This window comes from Danio rerio, chromosome 6 (assembly GCF_052040795.2).
Source record: "Danio rerio strain M-AB ecotype USA chromosome 6, GRCz13ab, whole genome shotgun sequence".
NCBI classification, from domain to species: domain Eukaryota; kingdom Metazoa; phylum Chordata; class Actinopteri; order Cypriniformes; family Danionidae; genus Danio; species Danio rerio.
In genome coordinates this window covers 31,214,638-31,237,314 of record NC_141026.1, presented here as the reverse complement: position 1 = coordinate 31,237,314, position 22,677 = coordinate 31,214,638, and the positions used below count along the sequence as shown (strand labels likewise).

General features: G+C 36.1%; 1 protein-coding gene and 1 long non-coding RNA gene across 2 annotated transcripts; one reads left to right on the top strand and one right to left on the bottom strand.

The window, feature by feature from the left end:
- Positions 1–109: 109 nt before the first annotated feature.
- Positions 110–5,799, bottom strand: LOC147836375 (uncharacterized). Its single transcript, XR_015493747.1, has 2 exons — positions 5,701–5,799; positions 110–1,082 (listed from the first exon to the last, which is right to left on the bottom strand). It is a non-coding gene; the product is annotated as an uncharacterized LOC147836375 (long non-coding RNA).
- A 44-nt stretch (positions 5,800–5,843) lies between these two features.
- On the top strand, positions 5,844–21,421 carry tomm70 (translocase of outer mitochondrial membrane 70). The gene is given in 12 exon segments (NM_200002.1): positions 5,844–6,083; positions 9,387–9,560; positions 9,641–9,767; positions 10,306–10,415; positions 11,102–11,250; positions 16,241–16,448; positions 16,662–16,796; positions 17,877–17,984; positions 18,111–18,227; positions 19,585–19,682; positions 19,778–19,900; positions 21,071–21,421. Coding segments are annotated over 12 exon segments (1,737 nt in total). The 5' UTR covers positions 5,844–5,849; the 3' UTR covers positions 21,225–21,421.
- Positions 21,422–22,677: the final 1,256 nt, after the last annotated feature.

Below are 22,677 nucleotides of genomic sequence, written 5' to 3'. Positions count from 1 at the left end.
TAAACTAAACAGATTTTTATTTGGTTTGTACCCAAATACATTTGCACATGTACTTCCTGAATTACTTCAAGGAATAAATAGCAATATTTCAAGAAGAGTTAATTAAATGAAAAAAAAACTACATTATTACATTTACCAAAAACAAAAATATAACATTACACTGAATTCATAATTTTTTTTGTGTGCCACCCCAAGATTTGGTGCGGCCTCTTCTGGCCACCCCTAAGACAATTTTCTGGGGGCGCCACTGCTAAAAACAAGACAACTTCCGCATTGAAGAATAAAGTCACTCCATATACCGATACCACAACGCATAATTCAAAGCACAAAAAGCCGGAATATCAAGCAAGACAAAAAGTGACGGATCTACGAAACTGTAAGAGGGCGGATTAATCGTTTGCATGCCTGGGTCTCTGTTCACGGTCCTCGGGGCGTGGTCAAAGCGTAGCGGCCGGATGGGCCGGATCGTCTGTCAATCAAACGGCCAACGGAGGGTGAGTTTGGGCGAGTTGTACCAGTCCACGGCCCTTTACGTGTCCCCCAGGCGCGCCTCGCACTCCCACGTCCTAGTACATGGTATTGTTTGGCGTTCTCGACATGATTTACACACAGAAGGCGGAAAAGACAGCTCTGGAACCCAGCAATCCCCTTGATTGGTCGTTCGTTGCCGCAATGCATTGTGGGAAGCACACTTCGCCCTTAAAAACGGCTACAAATGCAATAAAATTAAAATTTAAACAAGCAAAAATGACAGCACGTTGCTGGAAGAGCTGGGTGGCGTCTACCTTTGCAGTCTAGGCGACGGTTGAAAATGTGGCCTACCGTCGATGAGAAACAGCGCTCCTATCGCACGTATAAATACAATTCCGTGCAGCTGCTCAATTACGGTCCCCGGGCTCGGCTGCGGCTGTTCAAATTCAAGCTCATCCAAAGTGACCCAAAACACGTGATATCAATTGGCAATCAAGATTCGGCCCAAGTTTCGGATCCAAATGCAGCCGGTGGAGCTCGGGGCCACGTTTTATTTGTTTTTACATTTTTACCTTTTCTCGTCCTTGACTACAAGCGAAGGTGGACCACACCTGCAAAGACGATAAAGAACAATAAGAAAAGACACTTAAAGAAAGGGATAAATAAGCAAATCTATACAGGCTCACTTTGTATTTCTGTGTGGCGTTTACATTTTCCCCCCATGCTCGCCTAGGTTTTCACCACAAGTCCAAAACATGCGCTTTTGATCAACTGGGTAAGCTAATATTGGCCATAGTGTATGTGTGCAAATGAGTGTGTATGTTTTTTTTTCCCCAGTGATGCCTTGCAGCTGCAAGGGCATTCACTGCGTAAAACTTATGCTGGATGAGTTGGCAGTTCATTCCGCTGTGGCCACCCCTGATTAATAAAGGGACTAAACCGAAAAAGAAAATCAACGAATCTATTCATAAATCCCTGCATAAATAAAACAATAAATAAATAAATGAGTACATACGTTCACAAATCCCTGCTTAAATAAAGACACAACTAATGAATAGTGCAATAAGCTGATAAATAATGAAATAAATTACACTCGTGTTGGGGGATTAAGAACACGCTAAACTGAAAGGTTTAGAGGCCGGTGTGCCATCGTTGGTTGATGGCTAGAGCAATTTTGCATTGTGTTTTTTTTCTTTCTTTTTTTGACTGGCTTAAGCTGATGATTGACAGACAGCCTATTTCTTATTTATTTTCAATATTTTCCTATTTCTCCAACATTGGTGTAATGTACTTGATCATTTATCAGGCCGCGCTACTGATTGTTTCTATATTACTTGGTCGGTCTTTCACAGAGGTCACTCTATAAAAGACGAGTTTTTTTTCCCGCGGCCCTTACGGCGACTCAGTGGCTCAGTGGTTAACGCGCTCGCTTAGCAACATGAAGGACCCGGGTTCAAGACCCGGCTGGAGATCTGCACTGTTGCAGCCTGGCTCGACGTGGGGACCGCATGTCTGGACTATCGCTTTCATTTCGCAATTTTCTTTTGCCTTTTCATAATATCAAATTTATACACGCGTGTTCAGAACGTTGGAATAGCAGGAGTGTTAGTGGTTAACGACAGAAGGATTTTCACTTTTGACTCAACTAATCCCTTATGAAAACTGAGGGGCCACGAATTCTTTTTCCTTTTGCCCTCAAGTATGACACGTGTAATGACAATGATGACAAAATTCATGTATAGAAACAAACATAAAAACACATCAACTGCTTGCTATCGAAAATCCAGCATGTAATACACATTTAAAATAAGGAATATTATACACAAATGATTTTAATACAAATCTTTTCATTCCAAAAACTCAAATGACATGCATGCGTTTTATATGACACGAATGCACATTGAAAGAACCGAAAAAAATAATACTTTCACAATAACGATAGCAAACCTTAATATTATATAAATTCTGTTAATTATATAAACAAAATTAAGAGCTTTCCTTTAAACTAGTCACATCTGGTTAAAAAAACATGTTCTGGCAAGCCAGACTCATTTACAGTATTGATTAAAGTATTCTGTTTTAAATAATTTTAAGCAATTCACGCTGCAAAAGATGAAAGAGAAACTAATTAAGCGTAGAGCGCAGGTTTCTGTGCGCATCACGCGTCTGAGCGCGCATTACCAAACGCACTTCCCGTTAAGAATTTTATGCAGTCGTAATTCATACAATAGAAAGTCTTTAAAAAACACAACCAGTTCAGCAGCACTGAGTGGGATAATCGGGAGATGTATTGGGCCCGCTCAAACATTATAGCATTTTTCTCACGGAGAAAGCAAATATTAAGTTCACTATTTGATAATGACGCACCGAAACGGACAAAACACAGGCAGTTTCAGTAGTGAAGTTCGTGCAAAGTGCAACACAAAAATCAAACACGAGTGTCAAAAACATCCATATTTAGACACAAATCCACACATAATCTTGCTTTCGCTTTGCTCCCTCCAAGCGCGCGCTCCTCTCTTGACGCGCGCTGCTGCGTGTGCCTCATCTCTCATATCGAAGGGTTAGTATCTGAACTCATTTCCATATCACTGACTCGTTCAATTAAATACGAAGGCCGTGTAACGTGCTGTCGACTGACGTGTTGTCCTTTTTTCCCTTCAAATCTCTCAAATTATCATATGTGGTCTCCTCTGTTATTGAACCTTTTAACTAGGGAAAACCGTAAAAATCATACACACGATACCTTAAACTGTTACTGTTGTGCTCAACAATAGTGCAATACAATATTAAAAATTCAGAATTCAATAATGAATAGAGTAAATATTGATAATACAAGATGTTTCAGGGAGCAGGCCGACGCACACACAGAGCGCCATGATAAAGCCCGTGAAACGCCATGTGTGTCAATTAAAACATGTTAAATGCGAAATAAACTAATAAAAAATGTTTTTGGTGGGCTATAAATGGTAATGTATTAGCTATCTACCACTAACAAGTGGGCTAATATGCAAAGAAAATCTGCTTTTCAAAAATGTGTATAAAATGCTAATGTCCATATTGGCTCGGGTGAATTAAATAATAATAATAACATTAAGATTTTTTAAATCACAAAATATAGAAAATGTGTGGAATGCTGATATTTTTTGAAGGTGTCATCTCAAAGTTGTAAATTCCAGCATAGTGACATCATACAGTTATTGTAAAGATTATTATATGCATCAAAAGCAATATGGGTGAAGCTATTGCAGGTATATTTTACATTTAAAAAAAGTGAAGGAATAAAACGCTTTAAAAACATCAATTATTTACAGTATCTTATAGAAAACATTTATTTTTTTTATATTTCAGCTTTTGCCGAACATAAATGATTGAATGTTTTAATTTTAGGGAATAAAAAGTTTGTTATTGTTTGTCAACTCTGTCATGGATGAATTTAGTAATGTTTAGAAATAATAATAAATCATAGCAAGAAAAATCCTAGTTACTGAATTGACAGTCACAATTTAGAGTTTTACAACTTTTTAACCAAACATTCTACTTGCTATAAATGCTAACATCACATGATACAGATGAAATCAAGATTAAAATATTTAAAATTGTGTGATCAATGAAATATTCATTCGGTTTTCCTTTTGCAATTGTGGTAATAGACAGTTTACAGTTTAAACATTTGAAAATATTAGTGATGGGTTTTTTTTGTTTTTTTTTTAAAGAAAAGCAAAATAAAATATTTTTTTATTGCACAACAATACATGATGGAAAAATACACTGACTGATTCGAACATCAAGAAATCATGATTTTTAGTAATATGATCTTTGAAAATGAAGAACACATTTTATTAATAATCAAAAATGTAACAATGTAATGTAACAATTTTTTGAAAGCTAAAAAAAGGATGGCTTTGGTCACTAAATGTACCTGCAACTATAGAATCACCCATACAGTTCGTGGAGAGCCACATGTTTTTCTGGAGTTTTCTTGCAAAACTTGGCAAACATCACTTAAGCAAGCAAACACTGAGATAAATATACTCTGCAGTACAAAGTTTATAAATAAAAGTTAGTTTGCTCTTATTAAAATGACAGAGAACAATTTAAAAGATAAATACATTACTTTTAAAATAAATGCTATAAATTATTTGATTACCTTTAAAACAATTGTTGTCTTTACAAACAGACACACACACACACACACACACACACACACACACACACACACACACACACATACAACCACACACACACACACACACACACACACACATGTTTTTGTGCATTGTGGGGGTCACTTGTCACGGTGGTTACAGAATGGGGACCGCCCTTTCTGATGATGTTAAAGACATAAAAAAAATAGTTTGCCACACAAAAACACAAACTATTTCATAAAATCACTTTGGATATTCTGCAAATTTTTTTTTAGACCTGACACAGTGGTCACTTGTGGGGACATTTCAGGTTTTGTGTAGAAGTGGGGTCCGCCACATACACAACCGATTTTTAGACAAAGTGGGGACCAATTCTACACACACTTTACTGGTTTTGAGACAAAGTAAGGACCAGGTCTACACACACATTACCGGTATTGAGTCAAAGTAAGGACCAGGTCTACACACACATTACCGGTATTGAGTCAAAGTAAGGACCAGGTCTACACACACATTACTGGTATTAAGTCAAAGTAAGAACCAGGTCTACACACACATTACTGGTATTGAGTCAAAGTGGACCAGGTCTACACACACATTGCTGGTTTTGAGTCAAAGTAAGGACCAGATCTACACACATTACCGTTTTTTAGTCAAAGTGAGGACCAGGTCTACACACACATTACCGGTTTTTAGGCAACGTGGGGATCAGATCAGCACCCTTACTAATATTAAATTTTAAACCTCAATCAAGTAATTTGACAGTAAACTGCTTTAGAATTTTCATTTGAAGAGCAGGTCAGTTAATAAAAAATGTAATTTGAATACAGAAGGAACCTCAAGATCCAAACAGGAAATGGTCCAGAATAGATTCAATAAATGTTATATTTATTATAAATAATTTCCACAAAACCTTTAAACACAAAAAAAAAACAGTAAACACAAAGTTTCTAATTTGCAAGTATCTAAAAAAAATGAGTGCTAGGAAGAGAATTTTTTTGTATTAATTGTGAAAAGCTGGGAAAAATATTATCGAAACTCTGGGTAATTTAACATGTAATAAATAATTTAGGTAAAGTACCCTCTATAAAATCAGTAAGCGGTAGTCCTCCAGTATCCCATCATACCACCTGCTCATTGCGGTGACCTCTCTGCAAAGGAGGCGGCTCCTGTTGCGCGCGCATGTTCTTCTGTGAGTTTGCGCGTTAGCTGGGTGCTGCTGCGTGGATGATGGCTGCATCGAAGCCCGTAGAGCCTCAGTCCGGGAGTGGGCTTCCCCGCTGGCAGCTGGCACTCCTGGTGGGGACTCCGATCGTCCTGGGTGTCGGAGCTGTCTACCTGTGGAATCGAAGTCGCGCCAAGGAAAAGCAGGGGAAAAGGAACGGAGAGAGGAAAACCCCAGAAGGAAGCGCTAGTCCTGTCCAGGGCCAGCACGGTGCGACAAATCCAGAGCTCGAGAACCTGGTAATCAGCCTAATTTTGAAGTCTATTTGTCCTATTTTAATACACCACATGTATATGTATTTGGAGCTGTCGTTTTGACCCTTAATATGTTCTTGACACCCCAAGATTAAAGCACTTTTAGTCAAGGACACGGCTTGACAGTTTAGCCTGTGCTAGCCAGAGTGCTTTAGCAGGTTAGCTTCCAAACGTGAGCCTATAGACCACTTCTGAGATCATTATGTTTGCTTTTTGGCAGGATTGTAATAATGCGTTTGGTTTATTAACACTCATGCAGAAGATGTTTTTATTCCACTCCTAAAGGTCACGTTTTTCGTGTATGTAACATTATGGTGCTGTGTAATCATTCATTGGGCACATCCACATGTGTCCGTTTTCTTAAAAACATTTTTTATGTGTTAGTTATTGCCAAACTGTACTTAATATGTTGACACTGTCTTTTAGATAATCCTTTTGGAACACAGTAAGGATTGAGCTCTGGTGACTGTCAGTTCACGTGGTTCCGGATAAGGGGCAGAAACTTAATTGTTAGTAAATAAACATTTTTTGGGGAAAAATAAATAGTATATGATTAGCTTGCATCAGTAATCCTAAATGGCTTGTATAGTCGTGGAAGTTCGTTGGTAATGAAATAGGGGAGCTGGTTTGTTAATAATAACGTTGTTTATTTTCTCATCCATAAAATATCCAAGATGTATATTACTTTTTTTTCTTTAGTAGAATATAAAAGATCACTTTTATCTGATGCTGTTGTTCATGGTAGTTCAGATTTAATGACAAACTGTACTAGGTATGTTTTGACAGTATGAAGTGTGAGTGCAGATGCAAACTCGCACACAAACTGCATTATTTAATGATTTATTTATTTACAATGAGCATGTTTGTTGTATTTTTCATGGTGCTTGGCTTGTTCTTATCCAGCTTGCTGTAGTCTATATAGCATGGGCTGGTATAAGATTCTGTGGGTATGAAAACCTTGGATAAAAATATATCACAGAATTTTGATTACTGATCGGAAATATATTCTTTTTAAATATCTGGGTTAATAACAAAAAATAAATAAAAATAAATAAATAAAAAAATAGTAAATAAAAAATCGTACACATATCTTAGGAACGGTATTACAGAAAATTTTAGTGGTTTTAAAACCTTGACTTTTCCATGTTATACCTTCAAAATGGTTATCGTCCCATGCCTGATATAGCATAAACCCATTGTATATGAAGTTGTAAGTAACTGTCATCAAGCAGCTCATGTGTGAGCTTGTGTCATTTTGTGAAATGACGATTGTGCTATACAGGGTTCATACGGTCATGGAAAACCTGGAGAAGTCATGGAATTTTGACATGATATTTTCCAGGCCTGGAAAAGTTTTGGGAAAACAGAAAAACCCACACAGATTTTAAAAAGTCATGGAAAACAGATATCTTTGTACTTAAATATAGTTTTTTTTCTTCTGTCCTTTGCCAGTCACTTACTCTTACATTATTAGTGCAGTTGTAAGCATTATCTAAATAGATTTTACATAGATATAAATTAAAACTAAATAAATTGTTGTGTGTTTTACGATATGCTGTAATACATTTGAACATGCGTTGTTTTTCTGTTACCACTCATATGTAGACAATGCATGAAATATAAGGTCATGAAAATGTACTTGAAGGTCTAGGAAAAATCATTGAAAAGTCATGGAATTAGTAGCAAAAATGTGTATAACCCCGGCTCATGAACACTCTGGACTGACTACCGATCTGATCTGCTGAACTGATAGCAATAACATTTTTCTGCATATAATCATTATTTTCTTGAGATACTTTGCCGAATGAATACGGCAAAAAAACAAAAAAAAAAACTGCCAATTGTTTTGAAGTTGCACAGACAGTTTTATCAGTGTGGTTCAAAAGAAAAGACAGTGCTGGTAGAGCAATTACATATTTGTTTTCACTAAATGTCTTTAAGTTTACACAAGTTGTAGCCAATAATATTGTTTCTATTTAATTGTTTAGTTTGGTTAAGAGTAGTTTGGCTAGATGCCCTGCTGCTCTTATGATTTGAAAATTGCTTTTTAGTTTAAGATAGAAGTCTGAATTAGGGCTGCACAATATAAAGTTTAAGCATTGATATCGCAGTGTGATAATTTGCAATAGTGGCATCGTGAGTACACACAATGCTGAGTCACGATTATAATTGATCTTTTTTTTTTTTTAGGACTGTTAGGGCTTTAAAAGCATTCAGGCACAAGAAATTGTACAGTTGGTCACTTTAACAGTTTATTAATGATTTATGTTAATTTACATTTGATATTTCAATTGCTGTATACCTGAAAACAGTTTGACTCCCCATAATGTTATGCACTCGTATACAGAATATAAATTTTCAAATAGTTGTTCAGCTCCTCTATTGAAATTATATTCATATTGCAATATATATTGTAGAATTAAAAAAAAATTGCAATGTTAGATTTTTCCAATATCGTGCAGCCTTAATCTGAATAATGCTTTATTTTTCATACTACACTTTTGACAAGTTATTGAGCTGATAAAACCTTTCAATTGTAGGGTACCAGCTATGAAGTTGGAATGACAGGTTGTACATGCATCATTTTGTACTTGTGATCTAATTAGGCAGCTCACCTCTGTGTTTCTAAGCTTTAGGGATTAGACAGACGTGGAGTAGGGGATTTGTTCACGGCTAGACAGGGAGGAGTTTGATACAGGGATTTGGATTTTTATGCAATTAAAATGTTTTTGACCTGTATATTGACAAGTTGACAATGTAAGAGTTTGAGTTTTGACAATGTAAAATGATACATTTTCACATACTACACTTTAGTGTATGTTAAAGCTTTTAAACATCAACTTGGTAAACACACTTCCATGTGAAGCCTATTGTTGCAGTACCTAATTAGTGACTTCATGTTGGTTGATCATTGACTAAGCTTACGGCACAGTGCTTGGCAAACAAATTAATGTTAAATTAAATCAATCTTTATTTCTGCTTCTTATAACAGCTTCAGTTATGTTTTGTTTAATTGTTTATGGTTATTTATTGTCTTATGTACGGTGGCCTTGAGTGGTTTGAAAGGTGCCTCAAATAAAATGCATTATTATTATTATTATTTCCTGTCTGTTTGCTGTTGACATTGGGTTGGATGACTTTGTAGATAGAAATCCTCATAAAAGTGAAATGCACAAAACAAATAACCCTAAAAATAATCAAATATGCAGATTTTCTCATAATGAATTTTATTATTAATTGTGCACTCTTATTTTTATGTAAAATAATTTAGTCTGTCTCTTCATGCAGAGTCCCCTCGACCGAGCACAGTCTGCCAAGAATAAAGGCAACAAATACTTCAAGGCTGGCAAATATGATCATGCGATCAAGTGCTATACAGAAGCCATCGGCCTATGTCCCAAAGAAAAAAAAGGAGATCTGTCCACCTTCTACCAGAATAGAGCTGCAGCTTATGAGCAACAGGTTTGTCTAGGTCATGTGATCATTTGAATCCTCTGTAAAGTGTGTTTGATTTATGAGGCATTGCTGTTTTTGTGTTTTAGATGAAATGGACCGAAGTGATACAGGATTGCTCTCAGGCAGTTGAGCTGAATCCTCGCTATGTAAAAGCACTTTTCAGGCGTGCCAAGGCACTGGAAAAACTGGATAACAAAAAGGAGTGCTTAGAAGGTTCGCTTCAAGTTATATGAATTGTTTTTACTATTTGAATTTTGTTAAAAATTAGTTTTTGAGATGAAAGAATTTAATTTTAAAGTCACGTGTGATGCTTTTTAGTTATATTCACATTTGAGTACCCTATGTTTTTTAAACGATTTGCTGTATATATTTTTTTCAGAAATGAAATGGCTACCATTAGTTAGAATTGAATTGAATTGAATTTTTATTTACAAGCATGACTTGTTTGATGAAATAAATATGAAATAAATGAACAATACAACACATAGGCAGAAATTATAGAGGCATTCACAATTAACTGATTTGTTGTTACATGTTTCTATAATTTTGCACCAATTAACTTTTAACATGTTTTGCTTGCTTGACATTATTTTTGTTGTGCAAGTTGCTTTGCAAAGTTATGTTGCAGAGTATGATGTTGACAATGTGACACTTTCCAGAAAAAAAATGATCATCAAAAGAACTTTTTTGACAGTCCTTGGTGGATGTAATATGTTTAGTTTATTTAAAAATATGTTTTTACTTTTTGTAGATGTGACGGCTGTATGTATTTTGGAGGTTTTCCAGAACCAGCAAAGTATGCTACTGGCAGACAAGGTGTTGAAACAGCTGGGAAAAGAAAAGGCCAAAGAAAAATACAAGGTGGGAACGAGACTGACAGATTTCATATTTCAGAATTTTCTGTTTTGTGAACCTTTAATTGTTTCAATATACAGAGGGAAACTTGATTATAAGATTGTTCTCAATGAACCGCAATGCATCTTTTCTCCAGGATTATCAAGTTTATCTCGTTAAATAGATAGATAAAACAGATTAAATAGATTAATTAATATATTAAATAGATGCTAATAACAGCAAAATAAATGCAGTAAAATAGAAATAGAAGCTAAATTAAAAAATCATTGTAAATCTGTTTTTACAGAGGAATTTCGCTAAGAAATAATACAAAATGTGAAAAATTCCATTTAAAAATGATTACTGCGTAGTCTTTAGTGAAATAATTAAAAATTAACTAATTAGTATAAAGCTCATCAGTAAATACCAGCTATTTATTAACAGATTTAATTCTTTTTCTATTTTCAAACATTTTCTCTTCATGAAATATTATAATAATTCACAGGCATAATGTCTTTGCATTTGTCCTTCAGAAGGACAGCATAAGCATCTGCTTTTGCAGTTTCAGTCAAAATCCTATATAGACTAATTTAAAAAAAGATTATGTATAATAGGGCCACAGCATTTACAATCAAATAATGCATTTATTTTTATGATACGTCTGTATAATTTTTGTATAACATATCATTATTTTGTTCTTTTGCTCTTCTCAGAACCGAGAGCCCCTTATGCCATCTCCTCAGTTCATCAAATCCTACTTTAGCTCCTTTACTGATGACATCATTTCACAACCCCTACAGAAGGGGGAAAAGAAGGACGAAGATAAAGACAAAGAGGGTGAGGCATCAGAGGTCAAAGGAAGGTAAGCAAAGGGCATTATTTTGTCCATATACTTGTACAGGGATTGCTTTGTTGGTAGTGTTAGTTGTTGTTGCTTTTAAAATGTAACGTCGTAATTTTAAATGTCGGGCGTAATGCCCAACCAAAAAGCCTACAGATTGTTAAACTGTACAAGAGTTTGAAATGTGTGTGAACTGAACTAGGGCTGCAACTAACGATTATTTTAATGATCGATTAATCTGTCGATTATTTTTTCGATTAAACAATGAATCTGATAAAAAAAGAAAATCATTCATTTCCAACCGTTTATTCAAAAAAGCTCATCCCTTAGCTGTTATGTTACTACTACTAATAATAGTACTAATACAGGGTCTCCGCAGGGTTGTAAAAGGTAGTAAATGAAATTAGCCAAAATTAAGGCCATTAAAAAGTATTAAAAAGTAATAAACGTCATCTGACGAGGTATTAAATTTTCGAGCCCAGTTTTTTAGATAAATTTTCAATTTGTGTCAAGTGTAGGCCTTTATTCTAAATTTTGCGTAGATTTATTTATATGTTGAGAGTAGGACCGGAGCGCTGTCATATGAAGTAGAGTTTGCGCGCGAGCTGAAACAAACTGGCGGGTACCCGGCTGGCTTGCTGCCAACCCTATCGGCGAGCTCGCCTTTGATTCAGTAATTAAATTAAAACATAGGGAAATGCAAGTTTTCAGCCTCAGGCTTGAGGACGCAAGATTTAAAGATTGGCCTATGCCTTTACAGTAGGGATGCCTAATTGATGTTGTTTTCAAATTCAATAAAAATCACTTGATACACAATTTGCAGTGGTGCTCATTCATTTTTGGTGGGTGCTCCTAAATATTTGAATTTGGGTACACCGGTGCTACCAAGTAAAAAGAGTAAATTTCGAGCCACGACACACGAATTTATTGCCACAGTTCAGCACGGTTGTCTAACTGTTCCAAGAATTCCGGGCCGAGAAAGGTTAGTAATCGTACCGTGCTGTTCCAGGCTGAGTGGAGAAACAACCGTAACCATACCGAACTGTTCTTAGAAGAGCAACTATTATTATATTTTGCAGAAAGCTATATGACATTGATTAAAAACTATGGACAAAGGCCCACTGTGACACCTTGATTAATCCCTCTGCTTTACTTAAATGTGTTATCTGCAATATATTATTCCATTTGAAAATATATTACATTTATGCCACTACATTTGCAGCTCGTGTTCAGCTCTTTTTTTGAAAGTATTAAAAGGTAAAAGGTATTAAATTCAACTCAAGAAGTTCTGTATATACCCTCTAATAATAATAAAACAAAAAAACAAGTAGTTTTGTCCTGTTTTTAATCCAAATATCTAAATATTTTTTAATCGAGATACAAACTAGACACATGAAATAGCATAAGAATTGTCTTGTTTTCCGAAAAAACACCTAAAAATTAAGTGATTGTTTGCTTAAAACAAGTTAAATTATTTGTGAATTGGGTAAGAAAAGTAATATTAATGAGATGTAATCTCAAACAGAAGTTTTACTAGTTCACATAAACGTATAAGTGATCGTGATCTATAACAAGAGATGGACGTCGCCATATTTACTGCCGGCCGTACTTTTACCTCATTCATAAAAAGCAGAACACTCTGGATTTAGCATGTAAATCCATCAGTTACTCCGCAAATACATGCAAGTAAGTATCTGGTGAACTTAGAGAAGAGTAGATTCAACTTTAGTTACTTTCACTGTGTATCTATTATGAATAAAACACTTCAGCAAATTATATTTGAATGGATTGTTAGACTCTCTTGTGTGTTTTACAAACTCTTAGAAATGTTTTGTTTTATTAGTACTTGTGTGTATTTAGATGTCTAAAACAAATTAAGCATTAGGTGGTTAAAACGCTGCATAATTGTGATAATAAGACACGTCTTTCTTAGTGGGGTTAAATTGGTTTTGCTTTCGGAAAAATAAGAAAAAAAAGCACTTTTCCTACAGTCCCTTACTGAAAGCTCTGCTCAGCACGAGGTCTCTCGGGCTCAGTGCCAGACATCGTGCCAAAGCTCAGTTTGATTTTTTTCAGTTGCCGCTCTAAAGGTTAACGAGCTAACACTAACTTGTCATGCTTGTCAAGACTTGACGGTCCTCACTCCAAAACGAAACAAAAGTAGGATTCTGTAGAGATTTACTCTAATGTTGCTCCCTTCCTCCTTATCCCTGTCTATGAAGCGGCAAACTCTGTATCAGTGCACGAAAGAAACTGTGTTCACTCCACTCCACGCTCAACTAAAGTGTTTTGTTAATAATCAAACGTCTCCGTGTTGCGCAACACAACGTATCGAAATTTGAAATTACGAAATTCAATGCCATTGCTTTAAGTAATTGATTTTCATCGATTTAACCGATTCGTTGTTGCAGCCCTAAACTGAACATGAATAACTTCTCAAAATAAAAAAACTTTAAACTTTAAATAATTTTTATAGCCTACACATGAAAAAGAAAAGTAACATGGAGAGATTAAGCCATGAAGTAATTCTCATTTTATTTTATGGATGCAAACAAATTTGACAGTACATCAAAACATACATGCAGAAAGCTGCGAGCAGAAAAGGATGAAGGAAGTGAGAACTGGTTCTTGATTATCAATCACAAACTCATTAATGTAATCTAATCTTGCTGTCAGATTGTATACTACCATAACTCATGAGCTTGAGCTTCCGTAAATATTTAGGTGGGGCGCTGAGTTATGTTAAAACCTAAGGGTAGGTTCCGTTAGAAAGGGCTTATCCCTATGCCTTAATCGCTTTGGAGGGTCCCTTTAGAAGCGATTAGAGCATAGGGATGAGCTCTTCCGAATTAAGTGCAGTGTGTGACACCAAACAACTTCTGCTGAAAAGTTCATGGCCTAATCTGTCCATCAGTTGTATTTTATAAAATAAAAAAGTGGCCAGTTTTGAGCACTTTGGTTTGGAATGACACTTCAATATGGTGGCCATGATTTGTTTTTTTCACTCTCGGGTGCCCTTTGGAGTGTGATTTGTATTTGGAGAACACTTCAAGTTTATTAGTTCAACACAAAACTAACTGTACATTGTATCTCTTGACTATAGGTTATGTTTTAACTTGCACACTGCTGGTGCAGCTGTGTATAAATGTATACAATGTATAAAAAGTAGGGGTGTCAAAATTAATCGTTTCTTCGGTGCACCGCGATGCAGACGCGGACAATTTGGTATCGGTTCAGTAATAATCATAACCGGTTATTACTGACTTCATTTACCTCATATGCGCTCTGTCACAAGGGAGACGATCGCGAGTATTACTACTTAATACTCATAAACTGTGCACAATTTCACTGTGTGAGTTTGAGAATGAAAGTAGCCTACTCCATTTCTCTCTCTCTCTCTCTCTCTCGCTCGCTCGCTGTCTCTGTCTCTTTCTCTCTCACACACACACACAGTGGCCCATTTGACCTGCTGGCGTGGCTTTTCTTCTCCTCGGCTGTTTTACAGCGTTACTTTTGGATACAGAAACGAGCGCGTGTCTGCAGAGTTTTCTCCACCGTGTCTATCATAGATCAGCTGTGAGATCGCCGCTGTCGTCTGCTGCTTATCATTCATCTGAAGAGCATAGCGCGCAAGAGCCAATCGCAAACCAATCAAACCCAATCAAAGGGGTGTAGGAGAACTAGACAAGGATCAGAAATTGAGCTGGATATTTATATTTGTTTATATTATTTGCTTAATGCTCGTTTTTTTTCAAAGTTACAGTTTATATATCTGACTGTTTGTATTAAATGACACAATTGTATTACAAATAATAACCTATATAAATATAAATATATTCATACATTTTAATATAAGAGCTGCTGCTGTGAAAAAAATATAAAAGCATCGTCAATCAGTGGCGTAGCGCAAAATGCGGAGGCCCCCCTGCAGGGATCGCTGACGGGGCCCCCTGATGAAGAGGGGGGGGGGGGGGGGATACGTCATACGCCAATTTGCATATCACTGACGTCATCACGTTTTACCGTTTCTGTTTGTTTTACAGCCTATGGTTAATAAAGGGGTATTTATAATTGCACTACACTTTATATAAGCATGTTTATTAAACTAAATTCATTGCTGTTTGAATACAGTATGTCATTATAGATGTGTAGTGTATGTGCAGTAATCTCTCATATGTAATAAACTCAGACAAGTTCACAAACTGTCACTAAAATATCTGTGATTGTGAACAAGAAAAGAATAAACGGTCCAAATAAATTGTTAAAATAAAGTAGAAGTAGATCGGTTTGACTGTACAAGGGAAATACCTTCACACTGCCTGTGCTAAATCATTTGTCGTCGGTACGCAGAGGGGTGATCTGCTCTCGGGCTGCAGATGAGAGAGGCTGCTGTACGCGGACTGACTGGGCCGCCTGTCAGTGCTGTGAGGCGGGGGAGGGGTCAGCGGCATCACACGCAGCTCGTTGAGAAGAGTAGGGACGGTACAATATGGACAAGTGACAGTCTAAAAAAATCTCCAATAACACACAAAAAAGTCGCTAGATTTGTCGTTAGGGGGGTCTGAAAAGTTGCTAAATCTAGTGACAAAGTCGCTAAGTTGACAACATTGGCGGCAAGCAATCAGAATGAAGTAGTCCACCGCTTGAGAGGTGTTCAGAGAACACAGACCTGTGAACTTTGGTTCCGACCACAGTTGTTCCCAAGAGTTTGATTATTGCGGTTGCCGGTTGATTTTCAATTATTGAAAATCGCGACGACGCGGGGCCCCCTAATCACGCGGGGCCCCCCTGCGGTGCGTGCCCTGCGGGCCCATCCGCTACGCCACTGTCGTCAATGCACCAGGATGCACCGAAATATCGAATTGAACCGAATCGATGGCATGATAATCGTAACCGAACCGTGAGACTAGTGTAGGTTCACAGCTCTAATAAAAAGTACTTGAAAGATTTACTTGGTGGTTTATTTAAATTAGAATTAACTTACTAAAGTATTGAGCTCCTCTTTCTGCAGCTCAGGCTACCTAAAGGCAAAGCAGTATATGGAGGAGGAGAACTATGATAAGATCATCAGTGAGTGCACAAAGGAGATTGAGTCTGGAGGCAGATACTCTGCTGAAGCTCTTCTGCTGAGAGCCACATTCTACCTGCTGATTGGCAACGCTACAGCTGCACAGCCTGATCTTGACCGTGTCATCAACATGAATGATGCCAGCGTCAAGGTAACAAGATTAGGCTCAAGAAACATACTCATTCTGCAATTTTATCAGCCACCAAATTACAAATTAAACTTAATGTCCTGTGTGTGCTGTTGTGTGGAATTACAAAAATGTATTACTTGTCAGTGACGTTGTCTGCCTACTTTTTTGGAATAATTGTTGTGTAGCTTCTTTATGTCCTTTTTGGTGCTAATGAGTCTTTTTGATATGTTTCAGTTGCGTGCTAATGCCCTCATTAAACGTGGAAGTATGTACATGCAGCAGCAGCAGCCCCAGCTCTCCACGCAGGACTTCAACATGGCTGCAGAGATCGATCACCGTAATGCAGATGTCTATCACCACAGAGGACAGGTATGACAACTTGTTGTAACTTTAAAGCAAGCATTTGCGGAATGTTTGTGGCCTAATGTGCTCTCAGCAAAGTTGTTTTTCAAATTTCTTTTGAGTCAAGAAGTTTGATATGTTGTGTTACATCCCAACAAGTCTAGGGTTGGGTGGGAACAATAACAAAAGTGTAAATAAGTGAATAAATTAAATGTAAATACTCAATTTAGGGTTTTCCCCTTCTCCTATCCCATCTCATAATGATAACAACAGGTTTATCAAAAAATAACAAGGTTTATTTTTTTTCTTAAACAACAGAAGATATTAGAAGCATCTCTTCGGAAAGGGAATCCAGGCCAAAATAATAAACAAAAAGACAGCTAACTTGCGAGGAAATAATTCTAACTTACCTGCTCAAATAAAAGTACCCCAAATAAAATTCCAACAAACTTCCCTTTCTCCCTCGCTGCCACAAATCAGGAGAAAACATTTTTAAAGTTAATGGCGATTCCCAAACTACAGCTTTCAATTTAAATCTAAAAATAATATATAGTTTTAATAAGTGAAAGAGCACACGGGCTCAATCTAATGGCGCGTAGTAATGAAAATAATGAAATTGTCACCTAATGAAATCAAGTCAATCACACCACTAATTCAGCAAACAATCTGGGGCAGGAGATAGGAGACGCTCGGAACAACAGCAACAGCGGCGGCAACAATGATGGAGATTTGCGACTCGCACCGAGCAGAAAGATTCCTCCTTTGTTCCTTTTCTCCAGCATATATACGCTACCACTCGCAACACAGCGATTTTCGACATTTTCGATGTTCAGTGTGTTAGAGAGAGGGAAGCGTACAGTTCGTTTGCAAATGATGCATGAAAACATAATTTCTGGCATCCACTCAAATATGTGCACAGACAGGATGGTGCAATAAATTATGTGTCTTTTGATTTGTAACGTCAGATGAATTTTGTTGACATCTGAAACATGCTACATCTTGCAAAAAGGGACTACTTTAAATGTCCCACAGTGGCTGAGTTTTGATGTGCAGCATTGCTTTGTAACAACAGCTTTGTTAATTAGAGACCATATTTCAATATTTCAGTTGAAGATTCTGCTGGATCAGGTAGAGGAGGCTGTGGGAGATTTTGACGAGTGTATAAAACTTCGACCAGACTCTGCACTTGCCCAGGCACAGAAGTGCTTTGCACTTGTAAGTAGAGGGTACTATATACGAATGAAAACCATTGAGCTTGAACTGTGTTGACTTTCAGAAAACCTATTATGAGGAATTCTCATTGTCTTTAATGCTCTTTTTTTTCTTTTCTTTATCTTGCAGTACCGACAGGCCTACACTGGAAACAACCCATCTCAGGTTCAGAAAGCCATGGATGGTTTTGAGGATGTCATTAGGAGGTTTCCAAAGTGTGCTGAGGGTTATGCTCTGTATGCACAGGTACTGCTTATCTTGAGCCCATTTATTTCTGATATTAAAGTAGAAGTGAAGCAGTCAGTCAAGTTTACAATATTTTGTAAATTGATTTCCACTTAAATGAAAATATAGTAAACAAATAAATTTTAATGAAACCATTTTGCAGAAAGCTGCATGTTTTACTGTAGTTTTTGAGAGCTAGGGCACCGCCATCTTGGAATATCACGGTGTCTGATTATGGCATGTGGTTGGTTCTGTTCCCTCGGCTGAATATGTACAATGGAAGTAATAGACTGAACACTGAGACTGCAAAGCCTAATTTAACCCAATGTGTGAAGTAAGTTTGGAGCTGGTGCAAATACAAGCATCAGTTGTGTCAAATATATAAAAATATATTTATACTATTTTTCGTTTTTTCTATTGTTTACTGATTATTTTATGCACTTTGGTCCACTCTCTGTATTACACTGCCTAACTGGGCTTCAACTAAGTCCAATGCCTACGTTGTGGGGAGGGCTACTTTTACTTTTTACTATTACAGCCCTCGCTTTTTTCCTGTTTAAAGCAAACTAAGATCGGTGCGGCTTTTCACATGGCAATTTTGTATGTCCTTTATACATGTTGAGATATCGAGTTGATTGACTTGAAAGGGAACATGTCTTGACAATCCACAAAGCATGAAGTCACAGCAATATTCCAAGATGGTGGTGCCTTTGCGCTAAAAGCTATAGTAAAACGTGCCCTTTTCTTCAAAATGGTTACATTAATAGAGTTTGTTTAATACATTTTCATTAATATGGAAACCAATTTCAAAATAATGTAAACTTGACTGACTGCTTCACTTCCACTTTAAGGTTTATTTCTTCAGTCTGATCACAACTGAACAACACTATGCAGGTGTAAGCAGGATCTAAAATAATAACCGATAAATATAGATCTTGATTCTGACCAGTTATGTCTTGCAAAGCCCCTTAGTCTTTATAAATTGACTCTAAACCATGGCTTTTTGGGGCTTATTGCTTTAAGCTTGTCCATTTTCAAGCACTTTCATAGATTCTCTGAAGCACATTTAATTAGGTAGCTTTCATACTGTAGTATGTGGTCAGGTGTGTTTCAATAGCCACATAAAAACCACCAACTCATTGTCTGACCAAACGTGATCATTACTGGACCAAAACAAGGTGTTCATGCATGACTGTGTTGTACCAAAACAAATTATAGTTACCATTCACATTTCCACTAGATGCCTCTAAATGCAAGCAGAAACAGGGTTATTGATGGCGTAACCATCTATGAAAAACTGTGCTTTTATCATCGTTTACTTATGATATTTAACTAAAATGTATTGATTTTTTTCTATTCTTTTCTGTTTTTACTATAGGCATTAACTGACCAGCAACAGTTTGGTAAGGCAGATGAAATGTATGATAAATGTATTGAGCTAGAGCCTGACAACGCCACAACATATGTTCATAAAGGGTTAGTTCCATCATTTTAATGGCTGTAAATATAAAAAAATATATATTTATTTGTCAAAAATAATAATAATAATCGGCTATGTGTTTTGTTTGTAGTCTGTTGCAGCTTCAGTGGAAACAGGATCTGGAAATGGGTCTTGAACTCATTAGCAAAGCCATTGAAATTGACAATAAATGTGACTTTGCATATGAAACAATGGGAACCATTGAAGTCCAAAGGTTGGTGAAGGCTTATGCTACTATTATTGCAACAAATAATAATTTTCTGTTCTTGTTTTTCTTTTTAATTTGTTAGTATTTGATTATCAGAGATGGAACATATATTTGGCCACTGATAATGATCAGGCGAAAATGGCATTTTTGAGTTTGCATCAAAATATATAAAGATATAAGGGTAAAAAAATATACTATTGTGTGCGGCACAGTTTTAATTTATTTTATTGCAGAGACTAAAGTTAACATATAGATATTTAATATTAATATAGTAGTAGAAAATCTGAAAATATATACATTTTCGTAGTCCAAAAAATTATTTCATCTCATAATGTTTATAAAACGTGTAGATGGTTGCTCTAAGCGAGGATAAGATGCTTGCTCTTATCCGCTTTTAACTGTAATATTTGGTATGTCAACCTTTTGCAGCAATTATAGCAGCACATGAAATGGCATAGGTTCAATAATTTTCTTAAGAACTTCTGATGTTCTCTCATGCCTGACCATGATCTCGGCCAAATGCTGATTCTGGACCAAAAGTGAACATTCTGGATGCACTTGGCTAAAAACTGAAAACAAATGATTTGTAATAATTACATATTATTTTATTAAATAACATAAAGTAATTTGTAAGACTTAATATATTTATCTTAAATTATACCAAAAAAAGCACCAGCCAATAAAATAGCCACTTTTTATTGACGGTGAACTAGTCGAGAGGTGTCATTTTACCAGTATTGCAAACGCTGTTGCAAGCGGCAGGAACATGTATTATATAGAAATGTTATTTTGGTGTGTTAGTTGAGCAGAGTTTGTTTTTCCAGTGAGCATGTGTGGTTTATGCATAAGTATGTGAATGAGCAGAACATCCACAGAGAGAGGAATATTGAGCCGTTTTAAACTTGCAAATTGTTTTCTAATAATATTTGCTGGTTGAAAAAAACTGCATTTCTTTTTTCATATTTTTGTCCGCATGATTTAAGTTCAATTTATTATTGTATTCTTTAATCAAAAAAGAAACGATTATTACAAAGCACTTTTGTTTTTTATACGGGTGCATCCAGAGTTTTCAGTTGGTTATGATATAAAGTTCCAAAATTGTGGATATAGCTTGACAGAACTTCTGCATTTGGCTCTGTAAAATCAAACTATGATTTTCTTTTTCCCTACCCACAGAGGCAACCTGGACAAGGCTATAGACATGTTCAACAAGGCCATTAACTTGGCCAAATCAGAGATGGAGATGGCCCATCTGTATTCCCTCTGTGATGCTGCTTATGCCCAGACAGAGGTGGCCAAGAAGTATGGGCTCAAACCTCCCACGCTATAACTCTTGCTTCCTTTTTCCACTCTCAACTGCCGGGTCAGAATACAAATACCATTATCCCACGTTTTCTTTTGCTTCATTATAAAGATCTTCATTACCAATTAAAAGGAAGTCGGGACAGGTTCTGCTACCACACACTTACCAGTTTTTGAGGACTGGAAGAAAATGATGGGGGAGCAGAAAAAGGAGATGAGAAAAAATTAAAAAAAGCTTGTAAAAAGACTGGTGGCTGCTCTGTTGGACATAAAAATAATCAGACGCATAGATTACATTCTTCTTTGAGTATCTCATAACTTACAGACAGCTCTCACTTGTTCATGTTCAGCCCTTTCTGCCAATTGTGACAAATGTGAAACTTTTTGATTTAATAATCTTAATTTAGCGGCATCTATTAACATCTTTAATCAGTAATTATTTTCTTTCTTTTTTTTTTCCACATTAAGGCATCCAGATTTATTTAGTTAATTTTGCATATACCATCAGCAGGACTGCTTTACGGATTTAAGATTTGATTCTATAATGTGCGAATGTTTTGTCTTGTCACTGTCACATCCTAGCAATCACATTTGCATTCTTTGCAAATGCAAAATTAAAGTTTTAGTTGAGATGTTTATGTTGTAAATCGGTTAGTTCTTGGTGTGTCGCTGTTGTTTTGACACTGTTTATAAGATGGGGTTATTTTTGGGTAATTTGGCCATGCAGTCGTTCATTTGTTTATTTTTATCATCGAATTTTTTTTCTTTTTTATATTCAGTGCAACTGTGGGATTTAAACTATACAATGCAAATTATAAAGTAATGTCAGACGTATTCAACCTACTTTAAACAGAGAAAACTGTACAGTTAGTGTGTAAGAAAATGTAGCTGAAGTAATTTAAAAGCCTCTCAGCCTTGTACAAGGATTTTGCTGTGAAATTTTTCTTGTCTCCAAACTGAAGCACTAAAATGTTAAGCGGTGAAAAACAATTATCTGTAAAAACAATGTTGCACTTTTGTGCAAAAACATAAACAAACCTTAATGTTATGAATCACCAAATGACATTCCTCCCCCTTATATCTTGCAAACTGCACATATCTGATTTTATTTCTTTAGTTCCTCTGTGAAATAAATAATATCATTGAGGCATATTTCTGAAGAATGACTCCCTTTTTGGAAAAAAATTATGGAATTAATATTAACATCATATTTGTCCAGTTCTTTCTTCATACTCTTTGTTTTTTTTCCCGTTTTTTTTTATAATTTGTAAAATCTTGACTGATTGAGTTATCTTTATAGTGGCATGTTCTTAAAAACACACAGTACATGTGTGTTCTTATGTGAATAAGATGAAATCCTAAGTGGGTGTTTAAAAAAGTCTATTCCGTTTTCATTTAATTAATGAACGGTAGCTTTACTGATTTTAATAAAAGACACTAAAATATTTTTCTTTACATGACTTCTTTCCCATATGCACTCA